At 42.4% G+C, this 27,829-nt stretch overlaps 1 protein-coding gene across 1 annotated transcript; it reads left to right on the top strand.

The window, feature by feature from the left end:
- Window positions 1–329: 329 nt before the first annotated feature.
- Window positions 330–25,384, top strand: LOC311104195 (metalloproteinase inhibitor 2-like; the record flags this gene model as incomplete). The annotated part of the gene is made up of 5 exons (XM_084145899.1): window positions 330–572; window positions 2,690–2,757; window positions 23,385–23,487; window positions 24,958–25,079; window positions 25,253–25,384. Exons 1-5 carry the CDS (start codon window positions 443–445, stop codon window positions 25,382–25,384), a joined length of 555 nt encoding a protein of 184 aa, XP_084002025.1. The 5' UTR covers window positions 330–442.
- Between the last annotated feature and the right edge of the window lie 2,445 nt (window positions 25,385–27,829).

Here is a 27,829-nt window from a genome sequence, read left to right as displayed (position 1 = left end):
TAAAAAAAAAAAACGGAAAACCACAAAACTGTAAGGAATTCAAATAGGCATATCCTAAAACTGATATTTCTGGTTCATCCCCATTGTTTAAGTGAAAGACAGATAATTTATGGCAGCCTGGCATATTGAGCCTGCTCTGTGGTTGTCCCATTAAGCAGTGGATTTTTTCAATGGAGTTGCAATGGTTCTAGATTAAAATAATGCTCAGCCTACCACTGGCTTGGTTCTGACTGGGGGAGGAGCTCAGAGCCTGCAATAAAAAGCGGCTGATTCCGTCAAAGGGAAAACAGATTTCTAGGAGGTTTTTGTCTGTCTGGGAACAGGTTTGAAGGGAAATACGTTCTAGTGTAGTTTACTCGTAGAGTAAACATTTTCTCTCACGCTATAGATTGTTGATAGATATCTTTTTCCATAGCTGACAGAATTACAATTCGTTTTCATAATGACTTGGTCTGTAAGCAGTTGTTTCATCACTCTGGTCGTTCTGTTCCTTTGGCGGGTCGAAGACATTGCAGAAGCTTGCAGATGCGCCCCTGTGCATCTTCAACAGGCTTTTTGCAGTGCAGACGTCGGTAAGGCAATTTTGGCAACATTTCTGACTTCTCAGCTTCTCTTCACATGTTGATAGATGGGCTACTACAGTGGTTCTTAACTCCGGTAACCCCAACAGTACATATTTTTTATTGTAGCCCTGGACAAGCACACCTGATTCAACTAATCATCAGGTATTTTTGTCTGGGGCTGTTGGGGATACTCGAAGGCTGGAGTGACGAACTACTGGGCTACTACATTATCAATGCGCAGAATGCAAAAATGTTAAGAATTCTCTGGTCTTAATAATAAAAATTCATGACATGATCATTAAGCCTATATTTACATATTCTCACATAAGTAGGCAACAGTAAACTGGGCTACAGCCAGTTCTCTCCAACCCTGTTCCTGGAGAGCTATGCTCCTAAATGTCTTCAATCCAACCCGTTGTAATTAACCTGATTCAGTTTATCAACCAGCTAATTATTACTCAGGTGCGCTAGATTAGGGTTGGAGCGAAAACCTACAGGGTGGCAGCTCTCCAGGAACAGGGTTGAGAGCCCTGCTACATGAAGCGTTATAATTGGCGTTAGGCCAACACACTATGCCTACAGTTGAATTGTTATTTATCCAAAAGCATACATATATCAACTAAGTTAATAGTATTTTCCTACATTTAACCCAAGGTACTCAGTTGTAGGGTAGACTTTAAGTCAAATAATAGTGGTAGGCTACAGATGCCATATCTTAATTTGAGCCAGATTCACATCAGGAAAATTATCCTGCAGCAACAAGATGTGGATTATAATTGATATATTTTTCTGTTGGCAAATCAAGTCTGACATTTTAAAGTGGAAATTAATCATTAGAAGGCTTTTCAAACCTTGAATACACTCAAAGTTTGCATTTCATGCTGTGCAGGAAAATTCCTGAAACATGATGATCAAATTAAGATATGGCATCTGTATCACTTATCTTGGACAGTTAACATTTCGCTCATTTGTTCCTTAAAAAGGAATGTTATTCTCAGCCTGACTTGTACTTGAATTAAGAACGCACATATGCTTCATGATTGTTAAACAATGTTTTCTCTTTAGTGAAGTAGGTGACTACAAGTCTTCTGTACCCGCAGTAGCCACCAATATGAGATTTTCATATTAAATGGACATTACACTCAAGTCTAAGTTTGTCTGTTTCAGACTTCAAAAGTGATCTTGTGTTGCGGTAAATCCACCTCCCAGGCTATCTATTGTGTAGATCCAGCTACATGCCACAATCCCAAATGAATGGAGGAGATGAGCACCATGTAATATCCATATTTGCGGTGCTTATCTTTCCTATTCATTTGGAGTTGAGGTGTAGTTGGATCTGCATAACTGATGGTGGGGGATGTGGAGCCATCTTGAGGTCTGAAAACATCTGACAAATTTAGAAATGGCGTGTAATGTCCCCTTTAAGTAGCTGGTACAGCTGTTAGTAAAAACCCAGTCTACTGTAGTTTCATTAGATCAGGATGTCTGCAAAACAAAAACTATATAATTCCAGTGATAAAAGCAACAAGTACTACTATGTGGTGTACTGGTCCTAATGATGATGGACAGCTCTGGAATAGAGTGAGCTTGACATCATTACAGGAGAAGTTCATCTGTTTGTCAAGGACAAATCTAAAAAAGAAAGTGAGGTTGGCGCTGTCAGCACCTTCTACCCAGACAGATGGGCTGTATGTGACTGTCTGTGCATGTGAAGGCTCCTCAGCAGGCCAGGCACATTAATTTTCTCTGATTACAGCTGATGTAACACTCATGTGTCTCAGTCTTCCTACCAGCACCTGGTTGGCACCTGAACCATCTGCAGGGCAGCATAGTTAAACCAGGCGTGTTGAATTAAAGGAGCAGCAGATGACCAGAGCTAGGAATCTAGGACCAGGAGGGGAAACTGGACTTAGTCGTCTGTTTTGGAGCAAACCTAGCCAAAAATGTTATACCCAAACAGCGTCAACACATGCAAAAACATTCTGAAAAGACTGTAAAATCTTGGGTCTGTAAAGCATTCTACTGTTCTTCTCTTAGATCCTATAACACCCTTAAACCATCAGTGTCTGACTGACCAGTAACTGAATTGATTATTTCAGTGGAGTTAAACCATGTTTCTCTTCTAGTGATCAGGGCAAAGGTGGTTGGAGTGACTGTTGGGTCTAACACCAAGTATGACATCCAACAGATTAAGGTATGATTAGCCTTTTTATTAAGTGGATGTTCCTTCCTGCACTGCAACATTGAAGCCCCCTGAACCCCAGTCTGACAGCTGGTCCCAATTTGCTCCTTGGCCCAACCCTTCAATGTTTGCAGATCTTCTAGATGGGTAGAAGCAGTGTAGTTGTGGAGATTCCACCATATGGAAAAATAGCTTCTTTTATAGAAATGAGTCTTGCTAGAAAGCACATTATTCAGTCAACGTTCCTACCAGTCCTACACTATGGTGACATCGTCTATATGAATGCAGCTGCCATTTTCATTAAAGCTTTTAAAAGCAGTTTATCATAAAGCCCTTTATTACTGGTTGCATTCTCTACCAGGAAGTTGGTTGGCTCTCTTTGACGTCACGTAGGTTGCTAAATTGCTAGATTTTCATTTATAAAGCCCTTTTACTCAAACTCACTGTACCTAACATCATTACTAACCTTCAGACATTTGAGTTACCACAGCCGGTCTCAGATCAGGGATGGCTAACTCTGGAAATTCCTTTGGTCTCTACTTTTTGTTCCACAAATACAGTGCAATCTTCAAAATGTTCTATATGTGATGTTTTGGTGCCTCTAGGGCTATTCAGAAAGCTCATTGAGTACCTAATTGTTTGTTTTAATTGGTGTTTTTCTGCTTAGATTGTATATTTTGTGTGCATTTGCGTAATTCAGGGATCATCTGTAAATAAATAAAAAAGACCTTGGTCTCAGTATGACACCCTGATAAAACAAAGGTTAGATTAATAAATATTTATAGATCTGCAAACTTCCAAGGGTTAGGGCTGAGGGGATGGGGTGTAGGGAGGGAATTAGCAAAGACTGACTGCCTGAGAGCTGCAGTCAGTTAGGTTCAAAACTGTATATGTTTGACAGATCCTTCTCGCTCTCCTCCTTGTGATTGGCTAGATGTTCAAAGGTCCTGACCGGGTTATCCACGCCATCTTCACTTCATCGTCTTCAGCCTCGTGCGGCGTGACTCTGGAAACCAACAAGGAGTATCTCATCACCGGTGCAGTTCTCACTACGTTACCCAAGTTCCATTGCCAGCACTGGTTAAACTGCTCAAACTATTGACTTTATCTTGTACAAGAAAACAAGTGCTTTAGAAACAATACTTTCTCTGTACATCTTCAAGTTACACTTGTAATACTTAATATGTTATGAATTTAAATGTTTTATAACGATTATACATGTTTACAACTAATGCATCACTTATTATGATAAATTCCAGTGTTCTGGGCTGCATCGGTATGTCTACCTGCTCCAGGGTAGTTTCCGGATCTAGGATCAGTTTCCCCTCCGCTAATCTTAACCGTTCATGGGGGAACAGAGGTGAAACTGATCCAAGTTCAGCGTCTAGGGAACACTTTTACCCTACACCAGGTTTTCCCCACAGCACAGTGATGGCTCACTGTCTCCTCTCTGTCTGCAGGCCAGCTGAATACTGCTGGAAGGATGCACATAATAACGTGTAACTTTATTCAGTACTGGGAGGACCTGAGTGGCACACAAAAGAAGAGCTTGACTCGACGCTACCAAAGTGGCTGCGATTGCACGGTGTGTGTGACTGGAATTATAGTAATATTACTTTACACCAGTTTTGTTCAATATTTACTCTGGTAAAACACATGAGCTAGCGTATTGGGGTAATGATCAGTCCGTCATCTTGGTCTTTCTCTCTCCTTACTCCGATCCACAGATCATCCGCTGCTCTTCCCTCCCCTGTCCGGTCAGCACCCCAGATGAGTGCCTTTGGACAGACTGGTTGTTGGAAGATGGCCAAAGCGGACCCCAAGCTAAGAACTTTGCCTGTCTCAAGAGGAGTGATGGGTCCTGTACCTGGTACAGGGGGATGGCTCAATCCAATTAGTAGTTCCTGGATATTGAAGTCTCCTGAACTCTACAGGCCATCCGCTCAGTGATTAAAGATGCCTGCAATTAATAACTGGTCACTTGTGTAATAAAAAAAAAAAACTACTACTCAAATATAGTGCTTCAAGTGTTAATTTCTTGTGCCATTCATCAGTTAAAAAAAAAAACTGGAACCAAAGGTGTTAGTGAAACCCAAAAAGAGTGACATCAAAGTGGTGTTGGCCGACGTGGTTGTGTTTCTAAATAGAACATTATTCCTGAAAAATACCATCCGAAAGCCTGGGGTATGTTCAGCTGGGCACGGCATTGTAAAACATTCAGATTGTATTGTAGTGTCTAAACAGTTTATGATTTGTTGATTGCAAATGGTGTGTTAGAGGAAGTCTTATGTGGAGTCCTGGGATTGGTTTATGGGAAAACACCCATATTATGTTACATAGGATATAAATACCATGGTTGAAACAGGAGGGGTAGTAACAACATTAAGATATTGGGCCATTGTTCTCCAGATGTCTGTAAATTGGCGCTGAGATCTTCAATGTAATAAATAATTATAATCGAGGACAGTGTCAGCGGATTTCTTGTTCTCTCAGCATCGTTTTCTCGACACTACAGTATGTTATGTACATAAACAAACAGGCTTCTCTGACGTGCAGGCGTGGTTCCCTAGTGCACGCTAAATAAATCTTAATTAAACTGCTGAAAACCCTCCCACTTGCTGGCCAACCGATTGTCAGGGTTTTCAGTACATTTATCTAAAGTCATCACTTTAAATTTGTACTTAAATTGTTTTCCATTTCCTCGACACTCACTACCCACTGGGCCATAACTGGTTGAATCAACGCTGTTTCCATGTAATTTTTAACACGTGTTGAATCGATGTGAAACAGATTTTGGTTTTGAAAAGCTTTTTTTAACCTAAATCCAATGACATCGTGACTTTTTGTATTCGCGAGTAGTTGACAACCCAACCAAATGTAAATCAAATCTAGATGTTGAAATGATGTCTGTGCCCAGTGGGTAGACTATATGGAGAGAACAGTTCAGAATATTTTGGATCAATGAAAGGAAGCTGTGTAAATCCACGCATATTTGTCTCCTTTTCAGCACCAATTGGTAATATACAAATACTCTGATCTTGTATATTTAAGGTTTGGAACGTATTTATGAACAGTTAAACTGGTTTGGAGAGACATTGGTGACTAAAAAATAATATTGATAAAAGCTAGGTAAATGACTAAGTCAGATAAGGGGATTGCAAATATAAATGACAATTCGTTTTAGATTTTTTACCTTGTGATCGCTGGAGACCAATGTGAAATCCGTCATCAGGCAGCAAACCGAAGCATATCACCTTTTCCATAGTGAAGTTTATGAAATGCTGGCCTTATAACAAATTACATTTGGAGACTCAAGCTATAGGTTTCTGTAGCCATGCACAAATGACAGCATAGCGCCAAACCAGAGTTGATTTATGATTTCTAGAATATTTTAATTATATTCCTAGACTTTTCACTGTATTTTACAATTTGTATCATGTTAAATATTAGCCACTATCGGTAGCCACCATCAGTTATACCAACAGAAATGTATAACTGACACTTTAGTGTTAGTTCCCTTACATTTTGCATCACTCCATTATATTAGTTTATCTTTCTTTCCTCATGTTCTTGTGGTTGTTCCTGAGGATCGCTAGCAATAGTGGATCATATTAAGTTGTGAAACAATTTTGGACATGTAGCCTATTTGAATCCTTATTGACGCACCAGTGCATCAAAGCAACATAAAAATCAGAATCTGTCAGTTTAAACTAGAGATATGTTTTTTTGCATGGGCTGCGTCTCAATCCACCGCATCCACCTATGTCGCCCTTCCACATTTGCGGTGGAAAGTGGCAGAGCTACAGCATTGTTTGTCAGACCAGGAGACATACCGAAAATCGGTGTTCTCACAAAAACGTCTGTAGAATCTGAACGGTTTGGCCTACAAACTAATGTGACTCTTTAGAAAGGGGAGACTCTCACGAAGACGATGGTGTTCTCCGTTTTGCTCTACAACCCCACAAGCCCCACGGGACTCCTCTGAAGTCAGTAATGCTGATGTGCCAACTTTGGAGCGTCCAAACTGTTTGGGCTACTAACTAATATGACCCCACTGTAAAAAGGTGAGACTCTCTAGGACCCCCACAAGTGTCACTGGACTCGTCTAAAGGTAACCCATACAAATGTATGCAGATAGTTTTGTGCCAACAAAAATAAGGGGTTAAATGTGTCAAAAACCAAAATATTTCCTGAGTTTATATCTCCTAGATATAGGAAAGACACTTCAAAACCTTATTCCTTGTGATTCATTTTTTGACTGTTTTTCCCCCTTACATTTATGAATGTGTTATTCAATGTGTTTCTATGGGCTATAGTAGTAAAGGCCAAATTCAATATTTTACCACCCCCCCCAAAAAAAAAAAACATATATCTTTTAATACCTAAAGGGGTCCTAAAATCAAATAGCTAAAATATTTATGGTACTGTATGACCTTCCCTTAGACTTTGAAGAATTAAAGCTGGAACCTGGCGCACCAACTGAACCGTTGTCATCACAGTTACATGATTAATGAGGATTATTAGGGTAGATTCATAGGACTACTGTTCAACCCATATTGTAGACTTTTCTTACCTTCCAATATTTCTTGCATTGAACAATTGAATATGGCAACTTTCAGGATGATTCAAACCACTGTATTTTTGATTCACCAATATATTCCAAACCAGTTTTTTTTTATTATTCTTAAATACTTTCCTAACCCTAAAAAATATACAAGATCTGCTGCAAAAGAGACGAATATGCATGTGTTTACATGGATTTCCTTCGTTGATCCTTAATATTCTGAACTGTTCTTTCCATTTATTCTAGTGCAGGGGTCTCCAACAGGTCGATCGCAAGCTATCAGTAGTTAGCAAAACAATTCTGAAAGTATATGCATTTTTTATGTGTTTCACCGCAAACGGTCATAAATCTCATAAGTATCAGATACCGCAAGCTCCCAGCTACTATCTAATCAACGCGTCATTGACATTATCCCACCCCAGGTTAGCCACTATTGGCTTTAAAAGCCAAACCTAACACAATATCTGCCAATTAATTTCCAGCAATATTGCCCATCTGTCTTTGTGGTGAGCGCGTTTTGTCTATCACTCTGTCCGTAGCCAGTTGATGTCATAACTGTCTTGTGGATTGACAGAAATACTTTCCCCAAAACCTTCTCAATTAAATGTTAACTGCAAAGTAGGTTTACCTGGCAGAAGTATATCATGAGTAAGTCTATCCTTTGTATCTACTATTTGTTATTTGCCAACTTTTCCATGAAATGAGCAGCAGCAGTACAGAACCATCGCTAGATGACACATTAGACTGCACATTCCTCACTCGTGACATGTTTAATTGTTCAAAGGCAGCTCTCATACTAGAAAAGGTTGGAGACCCCTGTTCTAATGAGTCTGTCATGAAAATTAAAATGAAAGGTAAACCAAATTTAAAGGGATGGCTTTAGATAAAGGCACTGGAAACACTGTTGAATGAAAACTCCATGAGAAAATCTGTTGGCCAGCAAGTGGGAGGGTTTTCAGAGGTTGAATTACATTTATCCAACGCGCGCAAGGGAACCACACCTGCAAAGCCTGTAATGCACCTGCATAAGGTAAGTCTGAATACCAACTACTGAGAAGTATGTAGGAAAGGGGTGCGTAGGAAAGGCGTACATTTCCTAAGTCTGAATCAGGCCTTATAACGGCTTCATCATTCGTATTATTATATGTACTGGCTTATCTGAGGTCTTGCTATCGACAAACCCCTTTGTTGATTTCTCTGTTTGTAAACCTGGCTGCTTTGGTTCACACAGTGCAATGTTTACAATGGGTTTCATAAGTATTCACCCCCTTGGATTTTTTCACATTTTGTTGCGCTACAAAGTTGGATTGTAATACATTTAATTGTGATTTATTTTGTCATTGATCTACAATTAATAATTAATAGAACTTAAGTAACTAACATATAGTTGTTGCATAAGTATTTACCCCCTTTGTTTAGGCAAACTGGCGCAGTGGTCTAAGGCACTGCATCGCAGTGCTAACTGTGCCACTAGAGATCCTGGTTCGAATCCAGGCTCTGTCGCAGCCGGCCGCGACCGGGAGACTCATGGGCGGCGCACAATTGGCCCAGCGTCGTCCAGGGTAGGGGAGGGAATGGCCGGCAGGGATGTAGCTCAGTTGATAGAGCATGGCGTTTGCAACGCCTGGGTTGTGGGTTCGATTCCCACGGGGGGCCAGTATAAAAATATATGTATTCACTAACTGTAAGTCGCTCTGGATAAGAGCGTCTGCTAAATGACTAAAATGTAAAATGTGGCTGACTAGAACACATAATAAGTTACATGGACTTACTCTGTGTGAAATAATAGGGGTTGACATGATTTTTGAATGACTATACCTTACCCATTCAAACACTGTCTGTAAAGTCCGTCAGTCAAGTGTTGAATTTCAAGCACAAAGACCAGGGAGCTTTTCGACAGCCTCATAAAGAAGGGCAGTGATTGGTAGATGGGTAACAATAAGACATAAGACATTGAATATCTCTTTAAGCATGAATAATAATTCTCAAAAGAATAATGGGCAAATATTGCACAATCCAGGTGTGCAAAGCTCTTAGAGACATAGGGCTCTATTAAATCAGATCCGCTTTATCCGACATCCGCACAACAGTTGTTTTGGTGTTGTCAGTGGTGGAACTGCGTAAGAGCTGTCAAATCCACAAGCGGCTCCTGGTATTATACCTAAATTGGACAGTCGCATTAAGATAAATCCCATGCGACCTTGTTTAAAAGTTTGAACACTGGAATGTGAGATGCAATCTACAACTCGATTAGGCTGATAGAAATCCTCATTATATTGTTTAATACATTTCATTTTGAGCGTCATTTTCTATATAGCCTACAATTTGTGACAACAATCAAGAGCAGCTGCTCACTGACTTGACCGCTCCAACACAGTTACACCTCCTACACTGCCAAAACATCAAGTATGTGGTTGTCGGCGATCACCAGTTAACGCTTGATCTGATTTAATCTAGGCATTTCCCAAGAAGACTCACAGTTGTAATCGCTGCCAAATGTGTTTCTAACATGTATTGACTCAGGTGGGTGAATACTTATCTAATCAAGGTATATTAGTGTTTTATTGTCCCCCATGATGAAATCGGGGAGGGGACTGTATATCTGTCTCTGTCTGTTTGTACGTTAGTATACTAGCCCACTATAACCAACTATAATAACTCCACACAAACCACCCCAAAATAGCTCACTATAATGAACACATAGCCTATAAACGATATTCAAATCAAATCAAATCAAATGTTATTTGTCACATACACGTGTTTAGCAGATGTTATAGCGGGTGTAGCGAAATGCTTATGCTTCTAGCTCCGACAGTGCAGTAATATCTAACAAGTAATATCTAACAAATTCACAACATATACCCAATACACACAATACTAGTAAGGAATGGGATTTAAGAATATATACATATATAGAGGAGCAATGACAGAGCCGCATGGACTAAGATACAGTAGAATATTATAAAATAGAATGCAGTATATACATATGAGATGAGTAGTGCAAGATATGTAAACATTATTAAAGTGACTAGTGTTCCATTTCTTAAAGTGGCCAGTGATTTCAATGGGCAGCATCAGCCTCTAATGTGCTAGTGATGGCTATTTAACAGTCTGATGGCCTTGAGATATGAGCTGTTTTTCATTCTCTCTGTCCCAGCTTTGATGCACCTGTACTGACCTCGCCTTCTGGATGATAGCGGGGTGAACAGGCAGTGGCTGATGTCCTTGATGATCTTTTTGGCCTTCCTGTGACATCGGGTGCTGTATGTGTCTTGGAGGGTGAGTAGATTGCCCCTGGTAATCAGTTCGGCAGACCGCACCACCCTCTGGAGAGCCCTGCGGTCGCGGGCGGTGCAGTTGCCGTACCAGGCGGTGATACAGCCCAACAGGATGCTCTCAATTGTGCATCTGTAAAAGTTTGTGAGGGTTTTAAGCCAAATTTCTTCAGCCTCCTGAGGTTGAAGAGGCTCTGTTGCGCCTTCTTCACCACACTGTCTGCGTGGGTGGACCATTTCAGTTTGTCAGTGATGTGTATAACAAGGAACTTGAAGCTTTCCACCTTCTCCACTGCGGTCACGTCTATGTGGATAGGGGGGTGCACCCTCTACTGTTTCCTGAAGTCCACGATCATCTCCTTTGTTTTGTTGATGTTGAGTGAGAGGTTATTTTCCTGGCACCACACTCCCCGAGCCCTCACCTCCTCCCTGTAGGCGGTCTCGTCATTGTTGGTAATCAAGCCTACTACTGTAGTGCCGTCTGCAAACTTGATGACTGAGTTGGAGGCGTGCTTGAACACGCAGTCATGGGTGAACAGGGAGTACAGGAGGGGGCTGAGCACACACCCTTGTGGGGCCCCAGTGTTGAGGATCAGCGAAGTGGAGATGTTGTTTCCTACCTTCACCCCCTGGGGGCGGCCCGTCAGGAAGTCCAGGACCCAGTTGCACAGGGTGGGGTTCAGACCCAGGGCCTCAAGCTTAATGATAAACTTGGAGGGTACTATGGTGTTGAATGCTGAGCTATAGTCAATGAACAGCATTCTTACATAGGTATTCCTCTTGTCCGGATGGGATAGGGCAGTGTGCAGTGTGATGGCGATTGCATCGTCTGTGGATCTATTGGGGCGGTAAGCAAATTGAAGTGGGTCTAGGGTGACAGGTAAGGTAGAGGTGATATGATCCTTGACTAGTCTCTCAAAGCACTTCATGATGACAGAGGTGAGTGCTACAGGGCGATAGTCATTTAGTTCAGTTACCTTTGCTTTCTTGGGTACAGGAACAATGGTGGCCATCTTGAAGCATGTGGGAACAGCAGACTGGGAAAGGGAGAGATTGAATATGTCCATAAACACACCAGCCAGCTGGTCTGCGCATGCTCTGAGGACGCGGCTAGGGATGCCGTCTGGGCTGGCAGCCTTGTGGGGGTTAACATGCTTAAATGTCTTAGTCACGTCGGCCATGGAGAAGGAGAGGCCACAGTCCTTGGTAGTGGGCCTCGTCAGTGGAACTGTGTTATCCTCAAAGCGGGCAAAGAAGGTGTTTAGCTTGTCTGGAAGCGAGACGTCGGTGTCGGCGACGTGGCTGGTTTTCCTTTTGTAGTCTGTGATTGTCTGTAGCCCCTGCTACATACGTCTAGTGTCTGAGCTGTTGAATTGCGACTCCACTTTGTCTCTATACTGATGTTTTGCCAGTTTAATTGCCTTGCGGAGTGAGTAGCTACACTGTTTGTATTCTGCCATATTCCCAGTCACCTTGCCATGGTTGAATGCGGTGGTTCGCACTTTCAGATTTGCGCGAATGCTGCCATCTATCCATGGTTTCTGGTTAGGGTAGGTTTTAATAGTCACAGTGGGCACAACATCACCTATACACTTCCTGATAAATTCAGTCACCGTTTTGGTGTATACGTCTAAATTATTTTCGGAAGCTACCCGGAACATATCCCAGTCCGCGTGATCTTGAAGCGTGGATTCCGATTGGTCAGACCAGCGTTGAATAGTCCTTAGCACGGGTACTTCCTGTTTGAGTTTCTGCCTATAGGAAGGGAGAAGCAAAATGGAGTCGTGGTCAGATATTACTACCATTACTACTGCCGTCACTACCCCTACCCCTACTACTACTTCTACTACTACTACTACTACTACTACTACTACTACTACTACTACTACTACTACTACTACTACTACTACGTCTACTACTATTTCACAACAATAAATACTTCTAGATTAGCAAGCACACCACATTTACTTCAGTAAATGTCATTTTCTAGTTTAAAAATTATAATTCATATGAGCAAGTACAAGGTTGCTGCAGTTTGACAAGGTTTTCATCCTCCCTATAGGGCAAGGAGTTTTTCCAGGAGTTTAAAAGTAAGTGACCTGATCAGACAAACTCTGTTCTCATCATAGTCAATATAAAACCGTTATGCAACTGATTAATCACTGTCATACCCTACACAGAGACTGACTATAAGTCAGCAGTATTTTTTGGTTAACTGAGGATTTTAGTCACTTGCCTGAAAATGGGAAAATAGTTGTTTACACACAGAAATGCCATAACTTGTCGGTCTCTTAATTAAACAACAGGGAGGAAGCAGAAAAATCAGGTTTTCGGCCTGCTAAAACAGATGGGTAGGCCGAACGTTAGTGAAGCTCTTATTAATTTCAACGAAACCTGAGCGTGAGCTCACTGGTTCCACGAGAGGCTTGCGCTGCTTGAGCATAAATTCATCATTTCTATGCGCAGCTCACATTTGACGGGGCGAATAAACTAGAGATGGCATCCCTCGCTGAAACAACGGCTTCCCATTCATTTTAAATGGAAGGAAAGTGGTGAGAAGCGGAGTGGGCGGGGAAACGTTGGGCAAAGCTAGCATTGGGCGATGGAGCTGAAAGCAGTGGGGCTAAAGTTGGGCAAAGCTTAACTTAATGCAAATCTCCGGTGATATCGCGGCGCAAGTAACCAATAAAAGCTCACCATAGCTTCCAACCCATACTGGATTGGCTGACAATGGCTGTTGCTACATAGCACTACCTCGCATGCTTGCTAGCTTGTTAGCACCCACGTGAGGGTGAAGCTAACATGGCTAGGCAAGTTATCATTATAAAGTGTTTTCTGGCCAAAGCAATAGGAAAAAGTGTCTCAGCTCTGCTCGCCCTGACCAAAATATATGCTTCCAGTGTAGCAGGTAAAAAAACCGACTTATTTTGCGACGCTTCTACTGGAATTGTTTGCAGTTTGGTTGTTTTCAGTTTAAACAAATGCCCTGCCTAATGGGACAACCACAGAGCAGGCTCAACTTGCCCGGCTGCCATAAATGCTATAAATTGTCTGTCTTTTACTAAACAATGGGGATGAAACATAAATATTAGTTTGAGGATACGCCTACTGGAATTCCTTACAGTTTAGATTTTTTGGGTTAAAAAAACTAACACCCTAGGCAACTCTAACCCTGTAACCCTTAAAGTCCCTGCATCAGCTCTAGGACCAACAGGCTCTGAGACAGCTTCTACCCCCAAGCCATAAGTCTGCTGTATGAACACTCACAACATAATTCATTTATGATTTTATTTGTTATTTTATAAACAATACAAACATACAGTGGCTTGCGAAAGTATTCACCCCCCTTGGCATTTTTCCTATTTTGTGGCCATACAACCTGGACTTAATTAATTTGTTGGGGGTTTGTATCATTTGATTTACACAACATGCACTTTGAAGATGCAAAATATGTTTTATTGTGAAGCAAACAAGAAATAAGACAAAACAGAACAGAACTCTATAAGGTTGGCAAATCTAGCCACTGGGATTTTTGCCCATTCTTCAAGGCAGAACTGCTCCAGCTCCTTCAAGTTGGATGGGTTCCACTGGCGTATAGCAATCTTTAAGTCATACCACAGATTCTCAATTGGATTGAGGTCTGGGCTTTGACTAGGCCATTCCAAGACATTTGAATGTTTCCCCTTTACCCTTAAACCACTGGGATGGTGTTCTTGGGGTGATGAGAGGTGTTGGGTTTGCGCCAGACATAGTGTTTTCCTTGATAGCCAAAAAGCTAAATTTGAGTCCAGAGTACCTTCTTCTATATGTTTGGGGAGCCTCCCACATGCCTTTTGGCGAACACCAAATGTGTTTGCTTATTTTGTTCTTTAAGCAATGACTTTTCTCTGGCCACTCTTCCGTAATGCCCAGCTCTGTGGAGTGTATGGCTTAAAGTGGTCCTATGGATTATACTCCAATCTCTGCTGTGGAGCTTTGCATCTCCTTCAGGTTTATCTTTGGTCTCTTTGTTGCCTCTCTGATTATCACCCTCCTTGCCTGGTCTGTGAGTTTTGGTGGGCGGCCCTCTCTTGGCAGGTTTGTTGTGGTGCCATATTCTTTCAATTTTTTTATAATGGATTTAATGGTGCTCCGTGGGATGTTCAAAGGTTCTGATATTTTTTTATAACCCAACTCTGATCTGTACTTCTCCACAACTTTGTCCCTGACCTGTTTGGAGAGCTCCTTGGTCTTCATGGTGCCGCTTGCTTGGTGGTGCCCCTTGCTAAGTGGGGTTGCAGACTCTGGGGCCTTTCAGAACAGGTGTATATATACTGAGATCATGTGACAGATCATATGACACTTAGATTGCACACAGGTGGATTTATTTAACTAATTATGTGACTTCTGAAGGTAATTGGTTGCACCAGATCTTATTTAGGGGCTTCATAGCAAAGGGGATGAATACATACGCACGCACTACTTTTTCGTTATTTTATTATTTTTATTTCTTATAATTTCTTGAAACTAGTTATTTTTTCATTTCACTTCACCTTTTTGGACTATTTTGTGTATGTCCATTACATAAAATCCAAATAAAAATCAATTTAAATTACAGGTTGTAATGCAACAAAATAGGAAAAAAGCCAAGGGGGATGAATACTTTTGCAAGGCACTGTACACATACAAACGACAAGATCATACAAACATTAACTACATCACACCTGCTCAGACCCACTAGCACATATCTCCAGCGCCCGCAGATTGTCAGTTGAATATCTTCCCTATCATATGAAACTGACAAGACTTTATATACACACTACATACACAGTCACATACACACACTGAACTGACACTCTCATACAAAACCCACACACATTCACATACACTACATACGCACACACACAAACACACACTTAACACACACACACATACTTTCACTCATCATATGCTGCTGCTACTCTGTTCTTATTTTACTCTTATTATTATCTATCCTGATGCCTAGTCCTTTTACCCTGCCTTCATGTACACATCTACCTCAAATACCTTGTACCTCTGCACATTGATCTGGTAGTGGTACTCCCTGTATATAGCTCCATTCTTGTGTATTAGCCACAGTAGCCTACTTGACCACTATTAAAACTATAACTTAAAGCAGGTACAGCCTCAGTGTTCACAGTAAACGTGCATTATGTAGGCGCAGGAATGGAAATGGCCAGTGCACAAAATCTTTAAGTTCCATCCATGTATAGGCCTATATGGGTGATTCTACAGAATAGGTGCAAACTGCAGTCCCACCCTCCAAAAAAAGTATCCAAACTTAGGATATTTATTCATAACATGATGTGTTGTAATTCAATCTACATCATCACATCTTCTAATTCAATCCAAGGAAATAACAAACATATTTTTGAATGAGTATAGTACAAAGTCCTTGTTTAGTATTTCTTTTAAGGCAATACACTATTTTTGTATTTTTTTAAACACTATTATTTCAATAGAACATCTTCAGTTGTTCTATTACTACTTTGAAAGAAACTGATCTAATTAGTTTTGTTTATTTTTAAACACACATTAAAAACTGTAGCATGAGTTTGTCTTAAGCCACACCCCTACAAATATTGACAGGTGATGGGATTGCACCCCTCTCCAGCATGGCCACATGGTGAGTAGTCTGAGTGAGCAAGTATGTACATCTTCATGTATTTTTATGTGTCACTACCGAACATCTAATTTATAAAAAAAAAAAAAATGTAAAGTACAGTTTTGGGACTAAATTATATGTTTGCTGGGATGTACAGTACCAGTCAAAAGTTTGGACACACCTAATCATTAATCATCATAATCATAAAAATAAAAAAACTATTTTCCACATTGTAGAATCATAGTGAAGACATCAAAACTATGAAATAACACATATGGAATCATGTAGTAACCAAAAAAGTGTTAAAAAATCAAAATATATTTTATATTTGAGATTCTTCAAAGTAGCCACCCTTTGCCTTGATGACAGCTTTGCACACTCTTGGCATTCTTTCAAACAGCTTCACCTGGAATGCTTTTCAACAGTCTTGAAGGAGTTCCCACATATGCTGAGCACTTGTTGGCTTCTTTTCCTTCACTCTGCGGTCCAACTCATCCCAAATCATCTCAATTGGGTTGAGGTCTGGTGATTGTGGAGGCCAGGTCATCTAATGCAGCACTCCATCACTCTCCTTCTGTCACGCCCTGACCTAGAGAACTCTTGTTGGTTGGGTTAGGGTGTCAGTTTCAGTTGAGATCTATGTGATTATATATCTATGTGTAGATCTAGTTTTGTATTTCTATGTTTGGCCGGGTGTGATTCCCAATCAGAGGCAGCTGTCGCTCGATGTCTCTGATTGGGGATCATACTTAGGTAGCCTGGTTTCCTACCGTAGTTGTGGGATATTGTGTTCCTGTTAGGGTTGTGGTGTTATAGCCCAGAGGACTTCACGGTTACGTTGCTTTTGTTGTTTTGTCGAGTGTTTATTCGTTCTAATAAACATGTACGCATACCACGCTGCACCTTGGTCTGACCCGTCTCTCAACGTACGTGACAGAATATCCCACCGCAAAAGGACCAAGCAGCGTGCCCAGAAGGAGTAAACGCCTGGGACTCAACGGGAGGTAACCTTGGTAGATGTCCTCCTCGGTTGGGGGAAAATTACTGAGGAGGAGGCCGTCCGTTACCGGGAGGCAATGAAGGAGAGTGTAGCCGATAAAGGACCCTGGGCGAAGGAAGAAGCCCGGGTAGGAGAGGATCAACGACGACATCAACGGTGCCGGCCGAAGAGGAAGCCCGAGAGGCAGACCCAATAAAACATTTTGGGGGGGCTAAAAGGGGTGGTCGGGGATCGAGAGAGAAGAGCCCCGACCATTGCACCCGTGGGGGTTCCAGGTGGAGTCCCTACAACCATGGGAGCAGGGATGGGAGCAGTTTTACACAGAGGAGTCGGAGGAAGACGACGACTATGAATTTCTGTTCCCTCACTCGTGGCGGCTCCCGGAGGAGTCCTCACTGAAGGGGGATTGGTGGTGGAGAGAGAAGGACTGGAACAGTCGTGGATCTCCAACGCCAGTTCCCAGCCCGGTACGCCCCGTGCCTGCTTCTTGCACCAAGCCAGTGGTGCGTGTTCCCAGTCCGGCACGGCCCGTGCCTGCTCCTCGCACCAAGCCAGTGGTGTGTGTTCCCAGTCTGGCACGGTCCGTGCCTGCTCCTCGCACCAAGCCAGTGGTGTGTGTTCCCAGTCTGGCACGGTCCGTGCCTGCTCCTCGCACCAAGCCAGTGGTGCGTGTTCCCAGTCCGGCACGGCCCGTGCCTTCTCCTCGCACCAAGCCAGTGGTGCGTGTTCCCAGTCCAGCATGGCCTGTGCCTGCTCCTCGCACCAAGCCAGTGGTGTGTGTTCCCAGTCTGGCACGGTCCGTGCCTGCTCCTCGCACCAAGCCAGTGGTGCGTGTTCCCAGTCCGGCACGGCCCGTGCCTGCTCCTCGCACCAAGCCAGTGGTGCGTGTTCCCAGTCCGGCACGGCCCGTGCCTGCTCCTCGCACCAAGCCATTGGTGTGTGTTCCCAGTCCGGCACGGCCCGTACCTGCTCCTCGCACCAAGCCAGTGGTGCGTGTTCCCAGTCCGGCACGGCCCGTGCCTACACCTCGCACCAGCCCTGTGGTGCGTGTCGCCAGCCCGGTATGGCCCGTTCCAGGACAGAAACACGCACCTAAAATGGAGTCAGCAGGTACAGTTGGTCCGTCCGGATCGTTGGAGGAACGTATCCAACGGCAGGCGAGCAGGATCCAGGCTCTCGGCACCGCAATGGAGCGCGTGGTGAGTACATTGGAGCGATGGGAGAGAGGTGGCATTTCTACACCTCCTCCAACCACACAACTGACCCGACCTCCAGCGACGGACCCCTGCAGGGAGCACCTTAGCGTGTCGGTGCCCAGTCTGGGGCCGGCAACCAGCCCAACTACAGGGTTGGAAACCACCTCTGTGTCGGTGCCCAGGGTGGGCACAACGTACAGCCCCGTTTTGGAGCAGGAGCTCCTAAACGTGTCGGTGCCCAGTCTGGGGCCGGCAACCAGTCCTACTACAGGGCTGGAACTTTCCTCTGCGTCGGTGCCCAGGCTGGGCACGGCGTTCAGTTCTGCTCCAGAGATGGGGATGGATACGGGTCCGAAACTTTGCTCCACTCCTGTGCCAGAGCAGTCCGCTCCACCGGTGCCAAGTCCAGCTCCGGTCAGCTGCTCCACTCCGGAGCCAGAGAAGTCCGCTCCACCGGTGCCCAGTCCAGCTCCGGTCAGCGGCTCCACTCCGGAGCCAGAGGAGTCCGCTCCACCGGGGTCCAGTTCAGCTCCGGTCAGTGGCTCCACTCCGGAGCCAGAGCAGTCCGCTCCACCGGGGTCCAGTTCAGCTCCGGTCAGCGGCTCCACTCCGGAGCCAGGGCTGTCCGCTCCACCGGGGTCCAGTACAGCTCTGGTCAGCGGTTCCACTCGGGAGCCAGAGTAGTCCGCTCCACCGGGGTCTAGTTCAGCTCCGGTCAGCGGCTCCACTCCAGGCCCAGACGTCAGCCCCTCTCCAGGGTCGGGGCCTCCCACACCAGGGTCCAGACAGGGCTTGGTGCATCGCGGGAGGATCCTTTATTGCAACTTTTTCACTATGTTTCGGTAGTGACAAATTCAATGGGGTGGTAGGGAATTCAGGTAAATATTTCAAATCTCAGTAAGCGTGTGAATAATATACTGCATATTCCTATTGGAAGACGTGTGGTGAAAGTTTGGTAAAAATAGGATACAAATTAGCTTCTTTTTTTTTTACCCCAATTTGCACAACTTCTGCAGAATAACCCATATACTGTTAATCTGTAATAAAAAAGTTAAAGGTCCATTAACAGTCTAGCCTATGTCATCACTATTTGTTGATTTTATGCATTTTGAATTAAAGAAAACAATGGTGTAAAGTAACTACATAAAAAATACTTTGAAATACTACTTCAGTATACAGTATTTATACTATTACTCAAGTAGTATTTTACTGGGTTACTTTCACTTTCATGAAGGTATCTTTACTTTTACTCAATGACAATTGGGTAGGCTACATTTTCCACCACTGGGCCTAGGTAGCCTAGCCAACCGAAGTTATATAATATAAACCAAAGTTGATCACAACACAAATAAATTGGCTTAGGCTATAAATACATAATGTTACCACTTTGTTTCCCCTGGATGAGACAGGGCGCATAGAAGCTAGGCCTACAGTTGATCAGACTGATACTGCATGTCAGATCGCTAATGTTTAGGTGTAGGCTGCTAAAACATTTCTCTAAAGAGTCTATTGGGAGTGACTTATTTTCCTGTTTGCTAAAATAATACCGGTGGGGAAATGATAGCCCGCTCTGATTTATATAGACGTGTGCCATGCCCGACCTGCACGATCTGTGATTTCTGTGAATCTGATTGGTCACAAAGGTGGCATCACAGATCCCAGAGTGGTGGGGCCATTTCTTTCACCTGCTCTAAAGCTACCCCAGGTGATTTATTTTACTGAAAGCAACAAAACTGTAAGGAATTCCAGTAGGTGTAGCCTAAAATGTATCTTTCTGATTCATCCCCATTGTTTAATTGAAAGACGGACAATTTATATAATTTATGTTGAGCCTGCTCTGTGGTTGTCCCATTAGGCATGGGATTTTTTTAAAGGAGTGGCTGTGGTTCTGGATTAATAGAATGATCAGCCTACCACTGGTTTTGTTCTGACTTGGGAAGGGGCTAACAGCCTGCAATAAAAGGCGGCTGATTCAATGTAGTATGTGTATGTAGAAGGCTTTAATGGTTTCTCTTAGTTATTGACTGAATTGTCGTGGGGTAAACATTTTCCTTCCACACAATAGCTTTTTTCTTCTAAAGCGTCGACAGTAAAATAATTAGTTTCTAAAATGACTTGGTCGGTAAGCAATTGTTTCATTAGTCTGGTAGTACTGTTCCTTTGGCAGGTCGATGAAATCGCAGAAACTTGCACTTGCATGATTATGCTGCATCCTCAACAGGCTTTTTGCAATGCAGACGTCTGTAAGGCAATTTTGGCAACATTTCTTCTGGAGTTTCTCTTCACATTACATTTTACATTTTAGTCATTTAGCAGACGCTCTTATCCAGAGCGACTTACATATTATTATTTTTTTTACTGGCCCCCTGTGGGAAACGAACCCACAACCCTGGCGTTGCAAACGCCATGCTCTATCAACTGAGCTACATCCCTGCCGGCCATTCCCTCCCCTACCCTGGACGACGCTGGGCCAATTGTGCGCCGCCCGTGAGTCTCCCGGTCGCGGCCGGCTGCGACAGAGCCTGGATTCGAACCAGGATCTAGTGGAACAGTTTTGCACTGCGATGCAGTGCCTTAGACCACTGCGCCACTCAGGAGCTCTCTTCACATGTCGATAGGCTGCGTACTACACTATCAATGCGCATCATGCAGAAATGTTACGAATGTTGTGGTCTTTGTAATGTTAGCATTTTTAGGACATGATCATTAGGCCTATATTTACATCTTCTCACAAGTAGTTACATTAAGTCGGCATTAACAGTAAAATGGGCTACACCTGGAGTTTATTCATTACAGATCTAACGAAACGGAGGGACCTACCTGAATTTGTCCAATAGAAACACTTGTTTACTTTTTCAGTTTGGAGTACCGGTAAATGGAATTGGCGTAATGATTAAACCCCAGGTGTTATATTTTTCTCTAGGCCAGGTATGGGCAACTCCAGTCCTCGCTCCTGATTGCTGTCACTTTTGCCCCTGTTAACACACCTGACTCCAACAATCAACTAATCATGACCTTCAGTTTAGAATGCAATGAGTTAAATCAGCTGTGTTTGCTAGGGATTGGTGTTAAATGACCACTCACGCCCCCGAGGACTAGAGTTTCCCCATCCCTGCTCTATGCCTACAGAATACTTATTTGTCCAGAAGCTAAATTAGTGTATGTTGTGTGTGTGTGTGTATATATATGTGTGTTAAAAGTTAATATTTTCTTATATTTAACCTAAAGCACTGTTGTACTGTTTTTGTTTCAAAGCAAATGTTCAATTCAACATGACTTCACATACTTGACATTTTACAGAGAACCCATCAAAATGACTAGGCCTACATGGCAAATGGGACTAGGCTACATGTCTCAGCTATTATGTCACTGATCTGTAAGATGTACTCTCACTCATTCAGGGTTTGGCTCAGTTTATCATGCGGCTAGGTTGGTTAACGGTTCTTCATTCTACTAAGAGATATTTCCATGCTTTTGTCTCGAGTTGATAGCAGTGTTACCAGCACTTTACCAACTGCTTGAGTACAGGCACCTCTTATAGGATAGGTTAGTCCCTGTAAAACATGAATACCGGCATTGTGAAATTAAGATGTACGCGCAGTCTGTCCTGTGCAGTATGCTAAGGGCGGTTGAGTGTCTTGGACAGAACCCCGTCACGAGTGGCTATACTTGACCTTTCAGATCAATTTAGGCCTACCGTGAATCAGATTACTGGTTCAGTTAGTGAAGAGGTGTAATGACATGCAACACATGATTCCCTGGGGTCAGTTCCTGTTGAGTTTATGGACAACCGTTTTAAGCGAAGAGATGTCCTTCTTGGTATATTCTCCAAAATGATTGAGGGACACATTGCGGGACATGAGAATGATTGCTTTGGCTTTGCTGCTGAGGGCGTGAGCTCTGTTGGTAGAGCATGGCGCTAAAGCCTGTGACATCTTGGGTCTGTAAAGGATTCCATGTACTCTCAGATCCCACAACACCCTGACTCCATCAGTGTCTAACTGACCAGTATACTGAATGGATTATTTCAGTGGAGTTAAACCATATTTCTCTCTTCTAGTGATCATGGCAAAGGTGGTTGGAGTGAATGTTGGGTCTAACACCAAGTATGACATCCAACAGATCAAGGTATGATCAGCCTTTTTATTAAGTGGTTGTTCCTTCCTGCACTGAAACATTGAAGCCCCCTGAACCCCAGTCTGACAGCTAGTCCCAATTCACTCCCTTCCCCCTTAGCTTCAATGTTTGCAGATATTAAGGATCTGGATAAGTATAAGCTGTGGTGCTTCCACCATATGAAAAAAAAAAAAAAAGGTTAACTTCTATAGAAATGCCTCTTGATTTAAATAGTATACATTTTATTATTCAGTCGCTGTTCCAACTGGCCCTTGACTATGGCAACATCCTCTATATGAACTCTGCTCCCGCTTCATTACATTCTCTACCAGAAAGTTGGTTGGCCCTCTGTCACAGGTTGATACATTGCTATGTTTTCATTTATAAAGCCCTTTTTTAAAAATTCCCACTGTTCCTTACATCATTACTAAGACATGAGTTAGCCATCCCTGAGACTGGGTGTGGTAACTGGAAATTCCTTTTGTCTCTACGGAGTTAGGTAAACCAGCTTTAAGTATTTATTTTTTTTGCACCTGAATTTGTGAAACCATCTTCCAAATGTTCAAATATTTGTTTTGGTGACTCTCGGACAATTCAGAAAGCTATTTATTTTATTTTGATGACCGTGTTCTTTCTGCTTGCATTTTTGTTTTTTGATATGTTTCTGTAATTCAGGGCTCCTCTGTAAAAGTGACCCTGGTTAAATAAAAAAATGATTGCTTGCAGATCTGCAAACATCAAAGGCTTAGTGCTGAGGGGATGGGGTATAGAGTGGGAATTAGGAAAGACTGACAGTGCCTGAGAGCTGCAGTCAGTGCGATTCAAAACTGTTTGACAGATCCTTCTTTCTCTCGTGATTGGCTAGATGTTCAAAGGTCCTGACCGGGTTATCCACGACATCTTCACTGCATCCTCCCCAGCCGCATGCGGCGTGACTCTGGAAACCAACAAGGAGTATCTCTTCATAGGTGCGGTTCTCACTACGTTACCCAAGTTCCATTGCCAGCACTGGTTAACCCTATCAGTCCTGAGACCCCAGCAAAAATCTACTTTTCATTTATCTGCATGTCCAGCCCTTACATTTAGCCTCGCTGAAGTGTTTTTTATTTTCTTTTTAGGACAACCAGGGCTACAAGTGAAACGCAAAACAATTTGACATAAACCGTTGCATTCATGAGTTTTATTGACCAATGTAAAGAAATATTAGGTCCGCCAAAGCAAAAACCTGATAAAAATGAATGTCAATGCTGTAAGTACAGAAATGTTTTGCTCAGTTGGAAATTGATATCCAACTAGTCGGTGACAACTGTTTGGTGTTTGTGACAACTATGTAAGCGTATTACATTACTGAAGACACTATGTCCTTGGATTTCATATGATGTATGTAGAAGAACATACACAACTTGTGTAGCTTGTGCGCGTCAGAGCAAAATATGTTAGGTTTGTGTGTTAGCGTTTCATAAATGGCTTTTAATAGTGACTCTACAGACGTATTTGTAAAAGACCCTGCCCTTGGCCCCTTTGGGATCTGCCCTGGTCTCACAAACCCCTCTCTACCTCAGCCCCCATTAATCACAAACTAATAGTTGGTACCAGCGGATGTAGTAGACATGGACTAATCCAATGTTACAACCCAGAAGTGTGTATCTCAAACACACTGTTTTAAAAGGGATTAGAAGTCCAAAAACTGACATTCACTTGGACTCATTGGGTTAAACTGCTTAAAATGCTTACAGCATCATGGCCTGCTCTAAACTATTGACTTCACCTTGTATAAGAAAACAAGTGCCTTAGAAACAATACATTCTCTGTACATCTTCAAGTTACACTTTATAAAAATGTACAAATGCTTACACGTTTACAATTCATTAAATGATTATGAAACAATGTTTATAATGCTTATACAGTGTCTATAGGAAGTCTACACCCCCTTTCAAAGTGTTCACCTTTTGATCCCTTATAGCAGGGGTGTAAAAGTCATTCCATGGAGATTTGAGTGTCTGCAGGTTTTTCCTTTCAATTACGACCTAGACAACCAGGTGAGGAGTTCCTTACTAATTAGCGGTGGTGGAAAAAGTACCCAATTTTCATACTTGAGTAAAAGTAAAGATACCTTAATAGAAAATGACTCAAGTAAAAGTCACCCAGTAAAATACTAGATTTAAAAGTATTTGGTTTTAAATATACTTAAGTATAAACCATTTCAAACTCTTTATTAAACAAACCAGACAGCACCATTTTCTTTTTTATTACTTACAGATAGCCAGGGGCACACCAACACAGCATGTATACTACATGACCAAGTATGTGGACACCTGCTCGCGTAACATCTGTTGTGGAAATTCTAACCAATAAGGAGAGACTTTGTTATTTCTTCAAAATGATAATACTTTTATCGATTTTAGTTATTGCAAAAACTCACTATATCCTGTCTGTAGGCAAGCTGGTGACTGGAAGGATGTATGTAACACTGTGTGGCTATAATATGCCCTGGGAAGACTTGAGTGCCACGCAAAATAAGTGCTTGACTCGCCGCTACCAAAGCGGCTGCAATTGCAAGGTGTTTGTGTGATGGGAATTATAGTGATATTACTGTACACCAATATTTACACAGTACTTTTTCTAAAAGGAAGTATACTACTCTGGTCACATTGGTAAAACGCATCAGCTCGAGTATTGGGATAATGATCTGTCAGTGATCTTGGTCTTCTGTCTCTCTGCTCCAATCCACAGATCATCCGCTGCACTTCCCTCCCCTGTCCGATCAGCACCCCAGAGGAGTGCCTGTGGATGGACTTGGGGACTGACAATGGCCAAAACCTTGCCTGTATCAAGAGGAGAGATGGGTCCTGTGCCTGGAAGTAGTTCCTGGATATTGAAGAGCCTTATACTCTACAGGCCATCTGCTCTGTGATTAAAGATGCCTGCAATTAATGTAAAAAAATACACAAAGCTACAAATGCAAATTATGATTTAAATGAAATAAAAGCGCTTACTGGTCACTTCTACAAGTGCAATAAAAATATACTACAAATGAAATATAGCGCTCCAAGTATTAATTTATTCCGCTGATCTGTTTACTAGTTTTTAAGCTAACAAAAGGTGTTAATGAAACCCAAAATGGTTCTCAGTGGTGTTGGCCCATGTGTTTTCTTCTTCTTCTAAACAGAACTGTTCCTGAAATGTTATTCTAAATCCTGGGACTCGTTCAACAGGGCACAATGTAGAAAGTTCAAATGTTATGTTCTATACATAAAGAACAAACTGGCTTCTCTGACAGGAGGAAAGGAATCATGTCTGCTCTATTAATGGCATTTCTATCTGCAGCGTTCAACGATTGTTTACTGAATGTGGCTCTGAATTAGTTTGGGTCTAAACCAGGGCTTCAGCTTTGTCATTGACCAACTTAAACTCTGATTCTTCATAAGTCGGATAATATTGATGTGTATTCTTCGGTGGGATGAATATTCTGTTATGTACAATGCTGTGTTAATGTGCTAGTCGGAATTAGGAAACTGACATTTTCTTACTTGCGAACTGGTTGTAGTTATACAATTGCCACATTCAACCAGTTAGGGAGTTGGACGTTTCCTAGTTTTGACTAGCACAGGAGTGGTACAAAAAAAGTTCCACACTGGCTGACATCACTGTATCATATTCACTATAACTGCTTCATTATTTTATTTACTGGCTTATCTGCTTATCTTACTATGGACAAAACCCTTTGATTTCTCTGCAACAGATTTTAAATCTGGTCGCTTTGGTTCACACAGTGCAGGTTAGTGTTATTCGTCATGACTCTTGTTCTGGAGGCCACACTGCGGATGGGCACAGCCATCTGTTTTTAAACCTAACTTTAACCACACTAACCTTAAATTAAGAACAAAAAGCTATTTTTCCTTTCATGAATTTTTACAATCTAGCCAAGCTAAGGGGAAATCGCTCAGTTCTGCCTCCAGGACAAGACTCATGATAAACAACCTGTTCACACAATGTTATGTTTACAGTGGGTATCACCACCCCTTGGACTTTTTTCACATTTTGTTACAAAGTGGGATTTGAATTGTTATTTTATTGGATCCCCCCCTCAAAAAAATGCATACAAATGATGAAGTATTGAAGTATTAACCACCTTTGTTTAGGCAAGCTTAAATTAGTTAAGGAATAGCATTTGGCTTAACAAATCACAAATTACATGGACTGAAATAAGGGTTGACATGATTTTTGAATGATTACCCCTGTCCACCCATGCATACATCTGTAAGGTTCCTCAAAGACCAGGGAGCTGTTCGAAAGCCTTATTAAGAAGGGCAGTGATTGGTAGATGGGTAACAAATCAGACATTGATTCTCTTTAAGCATGGTAAAGTTAATAATTATGCTGTGGATTATGTATAAAACCACCCAGACACATCAAAGTTAGTCGTCTTCTGAACTGACCTGCAGAACAGGAAGGAAACTGCTCAGGGATGTCACCACGAAGCCATTGGGGATTTTAAAATGGGAGAACTGAGGATGGATCAACAACATTGTAGTGGCTCCACAATCACGACTTAAATGAAAAAGTGATGTATCTTGTATGCAACAAGGCACTAAAGTAATACTGCAAAAAAACAAATGAATACACTTTTTGGTCTAAATGCAAAGCCTTATGTTTGGGGCAAATACAACACAACACATCACTGAGTAACTGCCTCCTTATTTTCAAGCATGGTGGTGGCTGCATCATGGTATGGGTATCCTTGACCATGGCAAAGACTGGGGAGTTTTTCCAGGATAAAAATAAAGGGAAATTCTAAAGGAAAACCTGCTTCAGTCTGCTTTCACCAGACACTGGGAAGGAATGCACCTTTCAGAAATACAATAACCTACAACGTTCCTGAGTGGTCATGTTACAGTTTTGACTTAAATGTCCTTAAATCTATGGCAAGACTTGAAAATCGCTGTCTAGCCATGATCCCCAACACTTTGACAGAGCTTGAAGAATTCTGAAAAGAATAATGGAAAATATTGCACAATCCAGGTGTGCAAAGCTCTTAGAGACTTAGAGCTTTATTCTGGGGTGGTTCGAAATTCGCATAGCATCCGCATAGCAGTTCTTTTGGCGGTGTCGGAGGTGGAACTGAGTTAGAGCTGTCAAATCCACAAGCGGCTCCTGGAATTATAGCTAAAGCGGATATTGCCATTGGCTGCACGGAGTTGCATCAAGAGAAAGCCCATGCAACCTTCTTTACAATTTCGAACCACCCCAGAATAGCTCACTATAACGAACACATAGCCTATAAAAAACGATATTACTACTACTACCATT

The sequence above is a fragment of the Coregonus lavaretus genome, assembly GCF_964263955.1.
Source record: "Coregonus lavaretus genome assembly, chromosome: 2".
In the NCBI taxonomy this organism is placed as follows: domain Eukaryota; kingdom Metazoa; phylum Chordata; class Actinopteri; order Salmoniformes; family Salmonidae; genus Coregonus; species Coregonus lavaretus.
Note: the sequence above shows the minus strand (reverse complement) of the source record. Positions and strands in the feature narration are given on the sequence as shown.